The sequence below is a fragment of the Medicago truncatula genome, chromosome 5 (genome assembly GCF_003473485.1).
Source record: "Medicago truncatula cultivar Jemalong A17 chromosome 5, MtrunA17r5.0-ANR, whole genome shotgun sequence".
In the NCBI taxonomy this organism is placed as follows: Eukaryota; Viridiplantae; Streptophyta; class Magnoliopsida; order Fabales; family Fabaceae; genus Medicago; species Medicago truncatula.
The window spans coordinates 23,042,021-23,058,970 of record NC_053046.1 but is presented as its reverse complement, the minus strand read 5'-3'; the positions used below and the strand labels follow the sequence as shown (position 1 = coordinate 23,058,970).

At 38.2% G+C, this 16,950-nt stretch overlaps 1 protein-coding gene across 1 annotated transcript; it reads left to right on the top strand.

The window, feature by feature from the left end:
* The first annotated feature begins 7,177 nt into the window (after positions 1–7,177).
* LOC120580707 (uncharacterized) lies at positions 7,178–7,924 on the top strand. The gene is made up of 2 exons (XM_039834796.1): positions 7,178–7,265; positions 7,355–7,924. The coding sequence occupies exons 1-2, from the start codon at positions 7,227–7,229 to the stop codon at positions 7,883–7,885; spliced, it is 570 nt and encodes a 189-aa protein (XP_039690730.1). The 5' UTR covers positions 7,178–7,226; the 3' UTR covers positions 7,886–7,924.
* The last annotated feature ends 9,026 nt before the right edge of the window (positions 7,925–16,950 follow it).

Genomic DNA, 16,950 nt, shown 5'->3' with positions numbered 1-16,950 from the left:
ATGAGAACCAAATGGCTGATGCTCTCGCTACTTTATCCTCCATGTTTCGAGTAAACCATTGGAATGATGTGCCAATAATCAAAGTGCAGCGCCTTGAAAGACCTTCGCATGTGTTCGCTATTGGGGACGTGATCGATCAGACTGGTTAAAATGTGGTTGACAATAAACCGTGGTATTACGACATCAAGCAGTTCTTGCTGAGCCGTGGGTATCTGCCGGGTGCTTCCAACAAAGACAAGAAGACCCTGAGAAGATTGGCTAGTAGGTTCTTGTTAGATGGGGACATTTTGTACAAAAGAAACTACGACATGGTATTGTTAAGATGTGTTGATGAACACGAAGCAGAGCAGTTAATGCATGATGTACATGACGGTACCTTCGGGACCCACGCTACGGGGCACACTATGTCAAGAAAGTTGTTACGAGCAGGTTACTACTGGATGACCATGGAGCATGATTGCTACCAACACGCCAGAAAGTGCCATAAATGTCAAATCTATGCTGATAAGATTCATGTGCCTCCGCATGCCCCCAATGTTATCTCCTCCCCATGGCCGTTCTCCATGTGGGGCATCGATATGATTGGAAGAATTGAACCGCAAGCATCAAATGGTCATCGTTTCATTTTAGTGGCAATTGACCACTTCACCAAATGGGTTGAAGCGGCATCTTATACCAATGTAACCAAGCAAGTGGTAGCCAAGTTCATCAGGAACAACATCATCTGTCGATATGGTGTTCCCATCAAGATCATTACCGACAATGGTACCATCCTGAACAACAATGTGGTGCAAGCTCTTTGTAAAGAATTCAAGATCGAACATCATAATTCTTCTCCTTATAGGCCTCAAATGAATGGTGCAGTAGAGGCAACCAATAAGAACATCAAGAAGATTGTCCAGAAAATGGTAACTACCTACAAGGATTGGTATGAGATGTTGCCCTATGCTCTGCATGGGTACCGTACTACAGTGCGCAGTTCAACCGGGGCAACCCCTTTCTCTCTTGTATATGGTATGGAAGCAGTTCTTCCTTTGGAAGTGGAGATCCCATCTCTCCGTGTGATCATGGAAGCAAAGTTATCTGAGGCTGAATGGTGCCAAAGCCGGTATGATCAGTTGAACCTGGTTGAGGAAAAACGTATGGATGCCATGGCTCGTGGACAGTCATATCAAGCAAGAATGAAGACTGCCTTTGACAAGAAAGTCCGTCCTCGTGAATTTAAGGAAGGTGAACTTGTATTGAAAAGGAGGATAAACCAACAACCCGACCGAAGAGGCAAGTGGACGCCTAACTATGAAGGTCCTTATGTTGTCAAGAAGGCCTTCTCCGGTGGTGCTTTAATTCTTACACACATGGATGGTGTAGAACTTCCAAATCCTGTGAATGCTGATATAGTCAAGAAATACTTTGCCTAGATATATGAAAAGAACAGCGTGGAAGGTCGAAAACCCGAAAGGGCGGCCTTGGCAAAAATGCGCTTCCCGGTGGATCGAAAACCCGAAAGGGCGATCCAGGCAAAATAGGGGACAAAAACAAATATGAAAAAGCTCGCTGAGATTGTACGCAACTCAGGCAAGAATGAGCGTTTCGATGGGCCGAAAACCCGAAAGGGCGGTTCATGCAAAAATGAGATTGAAATGAAAAGACGAATGACTGTATCTGGCAAACCACCATCCCCTTGGGGCATCTGCAGCTGTTAATGACCATCTTCATCAGAAGCTTCTGTGCTTGCGAATTCAAAGTTTCTAGGAAATGTAGTGGTTACCGTGTTCAATGTACCACCAACCAATAAAATTGCCATTTTCCAAGCTTTGTAAATCCGTGGAGTCACGCCTTCGGCTGACCACCACTCTTATACATCAATTCGAGCCTGTGCTTTTGTTTGAAATTCTATTTTCTCTCTACTTTCAAAGCTATGTACAAAAAAAATCTTCTTTCTATTTTGATAATGACAATGCTTGAAACAAACATCTTGAAAATTGAAAAAAAGTTTTTGTCTGTTTTGAAAGTAAACCTGAGCAACAAGGTACATTCAAACGAGACGTGCATGAGTGAGCGTATGTCGATGTCTATTTCAATATCTGTTACAAGCAGGCTCTTCCCCAGGATAGTCTGTGGTCAATGGCAAGAATGAAAAAAACAGAATGAAAATGCATGAAAATGAATAAGCTCGTTGAGTTGAAAACCCGAAAGGGCGACTTAGGCAAAAATGAGCACCCCGCTGGATTGACAACCCGAAAGGGCGGTTCAGGCAAAAATGGGGCAATGAAAAGAATTTATTTCCCCGGTGGATCGAAAACCCGAAAGGGCGATCCAGGCAAAAATGGGATGCAACAAAAAAAAATGAAAAAAATTGAGAAAATGACATGCAAAAAAGCATTGACCACAGATGCGACATCCACAGTACACCCAACACTGAAATGCCCAACGATGATGGCATTATCCCCAGCAAGTCGCATAGCTACCTGCCCTCAGTCATGGTTCTGATACGTCTCCCAACGACGTTATCTCCAAAGAGGATTTCCAAGAATGTGTGATGTAGCGCGAGCCACTACGTGCCCAATACTCCAATGTCTTGTCTGTCTTTGTGAAACTATGTCTACAAACTGCCAATAGTCATGTGTTACAAGCATTCATACATGCATAATCATGCATACTACGTGCCCATACATCTGATAAAACTGTTATATCATCCATGCATATTGCATTTCCAATGTCAACATCAGTCTCAATTCAATACTTATGTCAAATTCTCTGTCAAGACCTGGGGAGCCAGTGCCATTGGCCCATCTCTAGGACATGTCAATGTCAAGTCAATTTCAATCTATATTTTGTCAAAAAACTAATCCCCAGTGAATGTGTTTCTGTTTGGTCAAGTGGCTAGTTCAAGTCCAAGAACAACTTGTACCTGTCTATTTGTTTCTGTTCGGTCAAGTGGCTAGTTCAAATCCAAGAGCAGCTTGCACCTGTCTGTTTGTTTATGTCTCCGGTGGAGTAACGAGTTCGCATACAAGAACAAGCTCGCACCTGTCTATTTGCCTTTGCTTTCGGTCGAGTGACCAGTTCGAATCCAAGAACAACTCGTACCTATCTACTTTTCCGTGACCCCAGTCGAGTAGCCAGTTCAAATCCAAGAACAGCTCGTACCTGTCTATGTGTCTATGATTTTGGTCGAGTGACCAGTTCAGATCCAAGAACAACTCGCACCTGTCTGTCTGCCTTTATCCCCGGTCAAGTGCCCAGCTCAATCCAAGAGCAGCTTGTACCCGTCAATTTGCTTCTAGTTTCCTGTCTACCCTGTTATCTATTATCTTGCCAATGTCTACCAATCCCGCAATGGATACGACATACTTTTGATAGTTCCAACTCTCGTTTGTCTTGCTTTCATAATCCAAATGTTGCATGGCATTCATGATATTTGAAAGTGTACAAGCGTATTTTTACGTCCAAAAAATAGTGCAAATGTTGATATTTAAGTGTCTTCGTCCCGTCAAGCCAAAGACTCCGTCTCTTGACCCTCCGGACAAAGAAACTTAAATAGGGGCAGCTGTTATACCCTGATTTTGGACCTAAAAATACTCATCCAAATTGCTTTTCCACCACAGATAATTGTCAATTTACTATTGTGTTACTTTGAATCTTCACTTTATTTTCATCTGTATATTTTACTGTCTCTGCCTCAAGGTATTTGCAAATCATGGTTTTGCCTGTGTTTTTCTTGCATAAGATCATCCAAAGTGTCTTTCTTACATTGCAAGTCATTTGAAAACTCTCTGAATCATTGCATTGCTTTTCTTGCATTTTAATTCAAATATTTACAAAAATCGTACAAGAAGGGTATTTTGGTCATTTCCTGCAGTGGAACCCATTTTGGTCCCTGCAACTGTCTCTGAGTCTTTTCAACTTGTCTGTACAAATCATTGTCAAATCTTTGTTAAAAAACCATTTCAAAATCGCATTTGAGTAAGTTTGAGTAAGTTTAGTCCCTAGGGGCATTTTGGTCTTTTCCCATCAAAATTTCGACAGAGAGGTATTTTAAAATACCTCATTTTTGTAGTTGGTTCATTTTAGTCCTTTTGTTGATTTTATTTTTGGTTTCACTTTACGTTTTGTCCAATTTACCAATTTTAGTCCAATTTTATTTTTAATTGCATTTTGATCCCAAAACAGTTTCAGAAATTGCATTTTGGTCCCAAACATTTTAAAATTGCATTTTTAGTTCTTTTTCTTATTTTGCAGTCCAGTCCTTCAATTATCTTATTTTGCAGAAAGGTCCCCAAGTCCAAATGGTCCAAGGTCGAGCCAGCTAAAGTCCAATTACAGGTGTCCCTCTCCCATTGGGTCTCAAGCACACTTGGCAGCCTATAAAAGGTGCATTCACTGCACAAGTCAGAATCAGAGAGCCACACAATACACGCCACATCACAAACAGAGAGAAATTTCTCTCTCTTTTCAGTTAGGATCAAAATCCAAAATCACCAAGAACGTGAAGAACAATCTTCAAACCCTAGCTTTCCAGAACCACAATTCACCAACAAATTCATCAAATTCGCAGTTCTCAGAGATTCATCAAGGAATCATCATCATTGAACCGGTTTCTCTGCAATTCAAGGCGCGAATTCATCACCAATCGGTGATAAACTCCAGCACCGATCACAGAGAATCAGTGAAGAAGAAGAGGGAAAGAAGATGAAGAAATTGAACCGGTGAAGAAGAAGAAGGAACAACACCGATTTATTTTCGGTTTTAAAGCAAGAAATCAACAAACAGAATCAGATTCAAGCTTTTTCTGAAGATTCCGGTTCGAAATCTCCGATTAAAACCACAGGTAACACTTAAACTTCACTTTCTTTCTCAAAAACATCAACAAGACTGAATCAATGTAGATCTGCGGAGTTTCAAGAAGTTTCTTTCAAAAAACTGAAAACCTAAAAAAATCTTTGAAAACCGTAAACAAATTCTCCGATCTACATCGATTCCAAGCTTGCATGCAAATTCTGATATCAAATTCGTGTTTAGAATGAAGAGACGAGTGGTTTAGGGTTAGTTTGGGTTAGATCTGGAAACTTAGGTCAACCGGAACCTGGAGTTCTCGCCGGAGAAGATGAAGATTCCGGCGGACCTTTGAAGGTTCCGGCCGATCTTCATCCTCTCCGGCCGTTTCCTGCAGAAACCGGCGAGGGGAGAAAAGAGAAGACAAGAACCTAGTGAGAGAAGGTGAGAGTTTAGAGAGAGAAAGGAGAGTTGCAAATGAAATAAACCGGTGCCTCCACATATATATAGGCCACTGAACCGGACCGGTCCAAGTCCGGTCCATTTTCCCTTGATCTTGGCCGTTAGACCTATGGTTTCATCCCCTGGATCAATCCAACGCTCCCTGAGTGTCCAGGTCCAATAGGCTTGGGCTTGGGCCTTTTTTTTTCCCTGTGGTTTCCTGCGTTTTTGCTATTTCTTGCTATGTGCACCCTCTGTTTTTGCTATGTGAACCTCCTGTGTGCTCAAATTTTCTTGTAAAAATTCCTAAAAATTTCTATATGTTTCTTGATGCATTTTTGATATTTTTGTGATGTTTTTACATGTTAAAAATTGATAAAAACATATGTGATGTCTTCTTGATTGATTTGCTCCCTTTCTTTGTCTAAACTTGTGAATTTTCTTGCTATAATTTGTTCATGAGATCTTGGCATGGTATGAATGATTGATATGCTATTTTGTGATGAATATGCCTCTGATCATGTGTTTGTTTTACTGTTTTTGATGTGATTTGTTAGTTTCTTGTGTTGCAAGTAATGTGTTTCTTTTTTACATTTTGGTTATTGTTGACATTTTTACCGTTTATCTCGTATTCCTTTGCTCACTTGTTCTATCATTTTACACCCCATTTTACTAACCTTTTTACTTCATGTTTCATCCATTTCATAAGCATTCTACCACCTCCATCTCAATTTCTTGTAGTTTAGGCATTTTTACTCTTCAATTTCTATGTTAAAGTTGGCATGTAAATTTAGGTAGTTTCAATTTCTCTTTTTTAATTTCTTGCAAGACCATAGAATGTAAACTAGGGCCAATGTAACGGACAATGGACTCTAATGATGTACACCGACACAAGCACCGACACGCACACACGTTGTATGATGATTTACCGCTTTAGATGTATGCTTAGGGAACGCGATACTTAGGAAAATATTCTTTTTTAAAATAAGCAAATTCCATCACTTGAAATTTTTTTTCCTAATAAACCTTGGAGTCAAAACTCCATTAAATTTTCCCTTTATTTTCTTAAGAAAAACTCAAATGAACTCTAATTCCAACTTAGACTTTTTTTAATAATTGAACCAACCATTCACCATTTTCTTCTCTCATGCCTTTACAGCCTCTTTCCCTTCTTTAAAACCATTTTTTAAAACTTAAAATCAATTGAAACACACAAAAATATTTTTGAGAGAGAACTACATGGAATTTTGATCCCTTAAAAGGGTATGTAGGCAAGAGGTCAAAACCTCTCCAAGTCCAATAAAATAAAATCTCAAACATTTCCTCCCTCCATTCTTGAACTAAATAAACTTTCTTTTCGATAAATAAGCATAAAAATAAAGCGTAGACATAAAGCTAGGAAAGCGGTTCCTATAGAGTACTATAGTCGTTACGGGTGCCTAACACCTTCGCGTAACGAAAACGACCCCCGAACTTAGAGTTTCTAAGGGTTTTCTCAATTTTACCCTTCCCAAGAAAAAATAGAGAATATCAAAGATTGAAAGGTTCAAGCCTAATTAATGACTTGATACCCCAAAATCGTGATAACATACAGCTTGTAATCTCAGATAATATTCTAGTAGTACAAATCCTAAATGTTTTATAATAATTTAGGGAGGAGATTTTGTACTGCTCGGATAACAAGGCTCATGCTTTCACTCTACAAAGGAGAGACTTGTGGTCACTTCAAAAAGATGAATGGGTGTCATGCTTCGTGATAAATGCATGGGTCAATTGCTTGAATTGGAGTCAACCAAATGAAAAAATGACAAGACTGGTTACACCATTCATAAATTATGTATGCATTACATTCCATTAATGTTAAAAGTTTACATACTGTTTAGGTCTTTTTGGAATTGATTTTAGTCATTTTATATAAATAGGTTGACTTGGAAAGACCTGATGCCCTAGATATAACAAACTCAGTTGCATGTAAAAGATTCATTGAAAGACTGAAAAAGTTCAAATACATGGATTGGAAGGCTATTGACCCTACAAGTCTAGAATATGTAAGACTCAGCTCAATTTAGTTTTGAAAATTTCTGCAGAGATTGATTGTTTGACTTATATGGTGTTGATTATTTTACTGATGAAATAGATCATGACGCCAGCACTAATTGGGAATCCGGGTTTTCATTATGTATGCTTCGTTGTGAATCTCAAGAGCCAAAAATTTCAATTCCGGAACAGCTTGAAAGGAGAGACATTGAACATGAAGAATGGCGAAGCGATTGTGTACAAGAAGATGTTTGATGTATGGCTGAAGGAGGTGGAAGCATTTGTGACAGAATTGTATAAGAAAAGAAAAATCACAATGCCTTTCCAGTTTAGCACATTTAAGTGGGAAACACCAAAGATGCCTAATCAATGTGATAAAGACAGTTGTGGAGTCTTTTGCATGAAGTTTCTTGCTGAATGGGATGGTGGCAATACCGAAATAGAATATTTCAAAGATTGGTCCAAAACGAGAAAGCATGGGAAGAATGGCAGGGTTGCAAAAAGTATGGATTTGAGAATTGGAATTTGTTCAACAATATTGAGCGACTCAAGCAATAGCAAAAGAAACTATGTGGAGAAGGCAACAACTTCATACTATGAAGAATTGCTTCAAAAGCTAACACCGGATTAGTGTTAATGTTTTTTTTTTTTTTATTGAGTTTGTATAAAGATGTTTATGAATTTTTGGATTTGTATCAAGTTTAAGATGAATTTTTGTATAAAGATGTTTATGAATTTTGATGAATTGAAACAAACTTAGGGGTATGGAATACTGAAACCATAAGTATGGTTTCATGGTTTTGATAGTGTTCTATGTAAAACCAAGATAAGGGTGTAATGGTTTTAAATGAAATTATTATTGGTACATGGTTCTAATGATTTTGTAATAAAACAAATGTGATAAACATTTAAATAGACTTGTATGTGAAAGAAAAATAATTGTCAAATGGTAAATAAAATAAATATAATTGTCCAGGTATTATTTTTAAATGGTTTTAAATAAAAACTATTACTGAAACCATAAGTATGGTTTAATGGTTTTGATAGTGTTATATGTGAAACCAAACTAATTGTCTAATGGTTTTGTAACAACCTATAATCATCAATACATAACAATAAAGAATGTGAAATGTATAATTTTCAATAGATCATATCAAAATATTCCCAATAAAATCTAGGCTTAATTACACTTTTCCCCCTTATAGTTTGTCAATTGTGCGATTTTGCACCCCATAGTTTTAAACGAGCGATTTTGCCCGCTATAGTTTTCCCCCTTTCTGATTTTATGGTCCCCATGACATTTAGTGATGATGTGTCTGTTTTTTTATCAATTAATGTGTGCCACGTGTGTAATTCCATTTTTTAAAAAATAAAAAAAATGGTATTTTTCATATTCTTTGGTAGCTTTGAGTTTCGTGTGCCACGTGCCTCCTTCTCTCAAAATTTAAAAAATATCATTTTTTTATTTTTTAAAAAATGGAATTGCACACGTGGCACACATTAATTGATAAAAAAACAGACACATCAGCACTAAATGTCATGGGGACCATAAAATCAGAAAGGGGGAAAACTAAAGGGGGCAAAATCGCTCGTTTAAAACTACGGGGTGCAAAATCTCACAATTGGCAAACTATAGGGGGGAAAAGTGCAATTAAGCCTAAAATCTATTACTAACTTATAACATAAAAACAATCAATCAATGACCGTTTTTTTTAAAGCTTCATCATCTCGCTTTTGTTTCTTCCGATTTATAAGGAATTTCTGCCTTTCCCTAGTTTTTTCATAATCACTTTTAAGTCGCTTCTTTGACTTAATTGAATTTGGTCTTTCTTTGAACTTTGGTGCAGTGGACTTCACCCCAGCAGATGGTTCACCGACAGCAGCTCCTTTTGAAGACTTGGATGATGACGTCACGGAAGATGGGTCTGTACGAATACCTTTAGAAAGAAGCAACTCCTCTTCCTTTTTCCCAGCTTCAAGAACACCGTCGAGAAAAATTTCAGATGCCTCCGGATCTGCACAAAAACGTGTAGAAAGCTGAACGGTAACAGCACAAATTTGTTGATATCGTTGTGCTTGAGTGGTGTCTTCAGTGCCAACATTGATGGTAGATTTCAACTTATCAACAGACGGACGCACATCTCTAGTCCAACGCTTTAAAACATATTGTCCAGGTATTGTCTTCAAAAAATGATATTGCACATAACCACCTAAGAACTCCAAGATCTTCAAAACATGTCGACATAAGAAGTCCCTGTTCTCAAACATACGACATGAACAACTAAAACTTTTGCTTCTAATGTCAACTGTGACAACCCTTTCATCAAGTCGATTATGATCTTCAAAACTTGGGAAAAGGTTTTCTTGAAGTTCTGCATCCAAAACATCGACATTGGAAGGCCCGTCATTATCATTATCAACATCATCATAATTATCATCAACCTTTTCAATTGTGAAAACTTTGAAAAACTTGTTAAAGGCAGACCCTTTTGTTGTGTCCTCCTCATAATAGTATTTGAAGGAAAGGTCATACTACCTTTGAATAAATGCAAAGCAAGCTGGTGTGTACTTGTTTAAAACGGACCGTGATAAATAATTGGCAAGTGTACCAATAACTATCGAAGTAGTAATAAATATTGTTCCACAAGGACTGTATTAATTCCAATTATAGCAAGTACGTTATTATTTTAGGATATGTAAAAGTCATATTGATTGCCCTAGGCAGATGATTTTTGTATAACAAAAGTAAATAAAGGTTGTTTGAGAAGATGATTAAAGAAGAATGATTAAGCCGATGAATCCCCTATTGTTCTATATGAGTAATTACCTCCCTTATTTACTTATTACTATTCATTCTTTACGACGAATTAACAAAGTGGTTTTGGTCAATCTCTTGAATCAAAACCTTTTCCTAGGTTATAACCTTTTAATCTCTTAAACCGATTGAATAACTGCGGAAGCGATAAAAGAACGTTAATTCCTATGTCATGATTCTCAATTTCCTATCTCTAGGTTCCTACGTTGAATCAAACAGAATTATTAATTAAGGATTAAAAGCTAGGGTTAATAGTCATTCAATTCCTAATATCAATTCATATAATTCAAGAAGCTAGGGATAATAGTCATGCGAGTAATTATATGAAAAGCAATGAACACAAATAATTCTGAATAAAGACTGAATAATATTATTAAGTAAGAGAGTATCAACTACAAATTCATATATTACAACGGTTCATCATGGCTCAATCATACCGAGAGTTTAGCTACTCATGGTTTTACGATTATAAACATAATAGACAGTGAACATACATAATCAGGACCAACGATGAGTTGGTATGAGATTCAGGGCTTGTTCTTCGGTCTGCTGATGTCTTCTATGCTCAAATTCCTACTTCCAAAATCCAACCCTAATCCTTGGCCGCATCTCACCTTATATAGAAAGATTTTTCAAGTTCCAGAAAGCCCATCATCGTGCCACGATACGGTCCAATCGTGGCAAGATAGCATCATTAATCCTACGTGGCAGCAGACAAAACCTAGCATCGTGGCACGTTGCAATTTGCTTCGTGCCACGAAATTTCCAGTGCTGAACCTTTGTCCCACGTTCACTTATCGTGCCACGAACCAGATCCATCGTGGCACGATTCTTAACTCTTAGGAATTTTTCATCTTTTTCTCAGTTTCTTCTTTTGAGCTCCTGTTCCTGTTTTGGTATCCTTTCACCATGATTTACAAATAGTTGACTCTCTTAATGTCCTAAAAATGACATAAACATAACTAAAAGCTAGTGTTAATGAAACATCATCACAACCCCAAACTTAAACTATTCTTTGTCCTCAAGGAATCAAATTGAAAATGGAAAAATTGCAGTAATATAACAGATTACCAACCAATGACATGTTCAAAAGTTCACGCCTTTCCGGTGTAATGATGTACCGGATGCCTAGCTCATACCACAATTTCCACAACTCCACACATATGTTTGAATAGGTACTCTCAATCATCATGCAGGTCTGCTGTATTACCATAAGCTTGAAACATTTCTAAACTGTCAATCAAAGTCAAAATTAAGTACACACTTTAAAGGTCTTTTCGGGGTTATAACGGGGCTTAGGTGAGAGGTGGATATATTTTGGGAAGTAGTTTGACAACAATGAAGTTAAGCTCATCGTACTTGGATCACTAAGAACACACCACACTAAACACCTTTACAACTTTAAAACAAGAGAATACTAGAGAACTTTTCTATTCTTTCGAGACATATAGATCTTTTTGGTCTCTGAAACAATTTCCTCCTGTTTTTTTTCTGTTTTTTTTTTCTGCACATGTAACAAGTGCCTTTTGCTTTTTGCTCTTTTTTTTTTTTTTTTTTTTTTTTTTATAAATACTTTTATCTCAGTTCTCTAGTATCCCCTACCCCAAACTTAATAAGTTGCTAATACCAGAAGCAACCCCAACTTGCACATTTCACACAACCTAAAACCTTAACTTCAAATAAAATCTTGGGACATTCTTCCTAAGGCTTTCTAGGTTTGTAACATGGCTCGTCACCGAAAAACAAAAGATTTATACCTAAAGGCTCAAATTGGCTTAACAAAGGGTATTTGAACAATTATATCAAGGTAGGCTCAAAAAGGCTCAAGGTACCAAGCACTTTCTTTAGTGTGTACAAAACAAGACCAATCAACACATAGAGAAATATCGCAAGTTCTAGAAACAGCAGTTGCATGGAACACTCATATATGTAAAATTGAAAGAAAATAAAAATAAAAATGTGGCTATGAACCTTACAAGTTGAGGTATCTGGAAGTTGTGGCTACTTAATTCCTTGCCGTACACTTCCCTTTAACATATTAGGCATCATCCTCCTTTGAACTTTTGAGATATCATTGGTACAGCACTGTTATGAGACTGATAAGTTTCCAAAAACAAACAGATTCATTAATAATAAACAAAGAAAAACATACAAGCTTAAGGATTAAACAAGTGATGCATCAACACAATGTCTGCAAAAATTAAAAAGTACAAAGAAATAAAGAAAACTGGAAAGCTGAAAAGACAATCATAAACTCCAAAACCCATCACTGCTCATCCTCGGAGTTTCCTTCAATGTCAGCATAGAACTGACTAGCCCTCTGCTCACTTGCTGCCTTCCCGCGTGCGTAGTCAGCTCTGACACGTTGCTCCCTAGCTTGAGCTCGTCCTCTTTGATCAACAAAATAGGTCTCCATGGCCTCTTCGGTACTAAATCTCTCAAATGCATTTCCCTGGAGAGGCATCTGACGGTGCTGATCAGCAGCAAGAGAAAGTTCCGCTCCAAAATAGGGCCCATTCACATAAAGCTCGGATGAAGTGTCCTGTGCCCAGTTAGCCATACCACATATGTAATCGTGCAACATTGGGTGTAGTGGTGGGTGTTGTGGTGCATCCTCCTGCATAGGCTGAACCTACTGAGGTTCACGACGACCTTGCCTAGCTAGTTCCCTCTCAAACTTTGTCATAGCTGTATCATCAATGTCTCCTTTAGAATTAAACATTATGTCCCCTCGTTCCACCGGAACCTCTTTAGCTTGACACAATGCATTAATCAGGCAGCAATGACCCAAAGTCACAGAAGAGCCACAGTTAGCCATTTGTTGAATACTCATGTTAAGCAGTCGCCCCACATTGATTCCATGGCCAAAAATGATGGCTTCCAAGATATACAATCTCTCCATGGGTAACTCGGATGTAGCAGATACACTTTCTAAGGTAGAATGAATGAAAGAAGCCCATGCCTTGTACTCTGGTTTCAGATCCACCACATTCATCCTAGTTGGAAAACCTGTTGCTCGTGAACGCACATAATCGACCCCATGTTTCCCAATTTCAGCCAAAATTTGAGCCAACTCGTCATCAGTAGGAAAATTCCTACGGCTTCTGGATCTCCTCCATTCCACATGACACTCTGCTGGCTCCCTTAAACCCAACAATTCATTGATCACTTCAGGATTGTAATCAACCCTTTTACCTCTAACAACAGCCTTATCATCTTCCTTACCGTAAGCATTAGCAAAGAATTCAAGTGCTATTGTACGGTTGCTTTCTTTGACCACCATATTGTTGAACCCTTTCAACCCTAAAGCAGTAAACTTTGTTTCAAACTGAGGATACCTTTGCAGATTGATAAAATCAAACTTCCTTTCGCCTGCAAACTTGTACCCCTTAATTTTTTCAAACCGTTCTTCGCATTGTGGATCAGAAAATTTCTCATAGCCGGGTTGCTGTGTTGGTTGGGTTGATTGGGTGTTGCGGGATCCTCTGGTGCGTTTGTTAGAAGCCATTTGTGGAGTTTGGTTAGGTTTGAGGAAAATTGGTGGGTGAATTTATGGATTTGTGGAGTTAGGGTTTGGTTTGATTTATGGTAAAAGGTGAATTGTTTGTGAAATTGATAGGTTATATAAGGTTGGTAGTGAGGTTAAGGTTAGAAATTGGTGATGGGGCGAAATTTGTGAGAAAAATTGGAAATTTTGGCAGAGTTTTGGTAGGGGAGATTGGTTTGAATGAGAAATTTTTCGTGGAATGAATTTATAGAGGCCAGCCATCGTGCCACGATACGGGTCAGTCGTGCCACGATGCCTTCTGTAACGGTCAAAAATGTTTGAAATTCCCACTGTCGTGCCACGATCATATACCCTTCGTGCCACGATCTTAGTTCTTCCAGCAAACGTGCCACGATTTGAGAAACTTCGTGCCACGATATTTCCAGTGGCTATCCTCTTTTCGGAAGTTCTCAAATCGTGCCACGATGAAGAATATCGTGCCACGATGGTCATGACTAAGAGAATTTTTTTTTTCTTTTCAACTTCCTAAAAAAAATAAATCTTTTTGCTGTTTTTGTTTGTAAAAGAAATTGCAGTAATTAAATACAAAAATAAATAGAAAGAACTACCTGTGCGGATCTAAGTCCGATGGGTTGCCTCCCATAAAGCGCTTCTTTATCGTCACTAGCTTGACTTATGACGACCCCTAAGGATCATTCAGCACCACTCCCGCTTTGTGTGTAGGGAGTTCACCTCCGAAGTACGGTTTAATCCTTTGAGCATTAACCTTAAATGTCCCTGGTTCTCCAGGTTTACTCAGCTCCACAGCTCCATAAGGAGATATACTCTCGATCATAAATGGTCCAGACCACTTGGATTTTAATTTCCCGGGAAATAGTTTCAACCTGGAATTAAACAGCAAAACAAGTTGTCCAACATAAAACTCTCTCCTCACCAGACCCTTGTCATGATACTTCTTAGTTCTCTCTTTGTAAATGACGGCGTTCTCATACGCACCAAGTCTCATTTCTTCTAACTCATTGAGTTTCAAGAGTCTTTTCTTACCAGCTAGAGTTTGATCAAAATTAAGAGCTTTGATGGCCCAATAAGCTTTGTGCTCTAACTCTACTGGAAGATGACACGCTTTGCCAAAGACCAATTGATAAGGTGACAACCCAAGATGCGTTTTAAACGCAGTCCTATAAGCCCAAAGAGCGTCGTCTAACTTCCTAGACCAATCTTTCCTAGAAGACGCTACAGTTTTCTCCAAAATTTGTTTCAACTGACGGTTGGAAACCTCTACTTGACCACTAGTTTGAGGGTGGTAGGGAGTTGCAACTTTATGTTTAATGTTGTACTTTTTAAGCACAGTTTCAAGAAAGTTGTTACAAAAGTGCTTCCCCCCATCACTGATCAAGACTCTAGGTGTTCCAAACCTAGTGAAAATATTTTTCCTTAAAAAATTGACAACAGTCTTGGAATCATTAGCAACACATGGTATTGCTTCAACCCATTTGGTGACGTAGTCAACACAAACAAGTATATGGAGATAAGAGGAAGAGGGAGTGAAAGGTCCCATAAAATCAATGCCCCAACAGTCAAATGGTTCAACTTCAATGATTCCCGTTAGGGGCATCTCATTCCTCTTAGAAATACTACCTGTTCTTTGGCAATTGTCACACCGCCTCACAAAATCATGGCAATCCTTGAAAAGAGTAGGCCACCAGAAACCGCTTTGCAAGACTTTCGCAGCGGTTTGTTCGCCGCTATGGTGGCCCCCATAAGCTGAGCTATGGCAATGCCACACAATGTTTTTGACCTCTTCACCTGCAACACAACGTCGAATCAAACCGTTAGTGCTTACCTTGAACAGATAAGGATCATCCCACAAATAGTGGTTTGCATCCTTGAAAAACTTTTTCCTTTGATGCTACTCCATGTCATCAGGAATTATGTTCCCGGCCTTGAAATTTGCCATGTCGGCAAACCAAGGTCTTTCTCTTATTGCAAACAGCTGCTCATCCGGAAATTCAGCCATGATGGCCCCTTCTTTCTTTGTCACCTCGTTGTTTTCAAGCCTTGAGAGGTGATCAGCCACCACATTTTCTACTCCGTTCTTGTCACGAATCTCGAGATCAAACTCTTGCAACAAAAGGATCCACTGTTGGAATAAGCCCTAATAGCCAATCTATATTGATTAGTTTTGGCTTTGTATCATGATATTGATATAAATATATATTGTGAATATATAATAACAAGGCATTTCTTTATTGATTTTGTTTTGTTTCAAAATAATAAAGTCCCTAGAATAGTTAGTCCGTTTAATGGAACATTAAGTATAACTTAATTGTGAGACCCCATTAAACATAAGGAACCTATTCTCAAAGTATCCGTAGTCAAGCTTTATTGAGAAGTGGGATATCATTAAAGCATAGAGACTATTATGTAGGTAGACTGATGATCACATCTCACAGATCATGGATAAAGAGTTATCTAGTCTTCACATAGATATAAATATTAGGAGTAATATCTATATTGGATTGATCCGCCATGAGAATACTACATAGTAAAAGTTATGAAAAGTGTCATAAGATATTCTCATAGTGATAGTGGTGTATTCCACCCTTCGACCTGAAACCACCATGTACCCTAGATGTTGGAGTCGAGTGCTTTGTCACCATTCAAACGTTGTCCGTAACAGGATGACTATAAAGTTAGTTGATGGGTACTCCATGAATCATGCTGAGGGACATGAGTGACCTAGATGGAATTTGCCCCTCCTACATAACAGGAGAAATGTCTACGGGCCCAATATTGAACTAGACAAGGATGACACGGTCTATGCCCTGTGTTCAATATAGACATGAGGGCAAAAGGGTAATTATACACATGATCATTATCACAGAAAGGTTTCGTCATATCACATGACATTCTCGTCACTTGGGTAGCAGTAATGTGTTGCTAGATACCGCTCACTGTTTATAATATTAAATATGTGATTTATTATTATTGTCAACGTTACGGGAACCTATAGGGTCACACACAAAGGACAGATAGATGACAGAAATAAATAAGTAAGACTTATTTATAAAATAATAAGTGAGACTTATTATTAAAATAGTAAGTGAGACTTATTATTAATTAAATAATTAAATATGACTTTATTATTTAATTTACGAAAAATAGAGAAACGCGGTCCACCGTAAGGTACGGTGTATTTAAGTGTTGTCTTGTTGTCCACACAAGTGATTCTATAAATAGAACCCTTGTGTTGAAGCATTACTAACGTTTTGTGGGTGCTTAACCTAATTCACAAAAGTTGTGAAACCTTAGCCGCCATTCTCTAAACATTGTTTTTTCTGAATCTTCGTTGGAATTGGCTAGCACCGGTCAT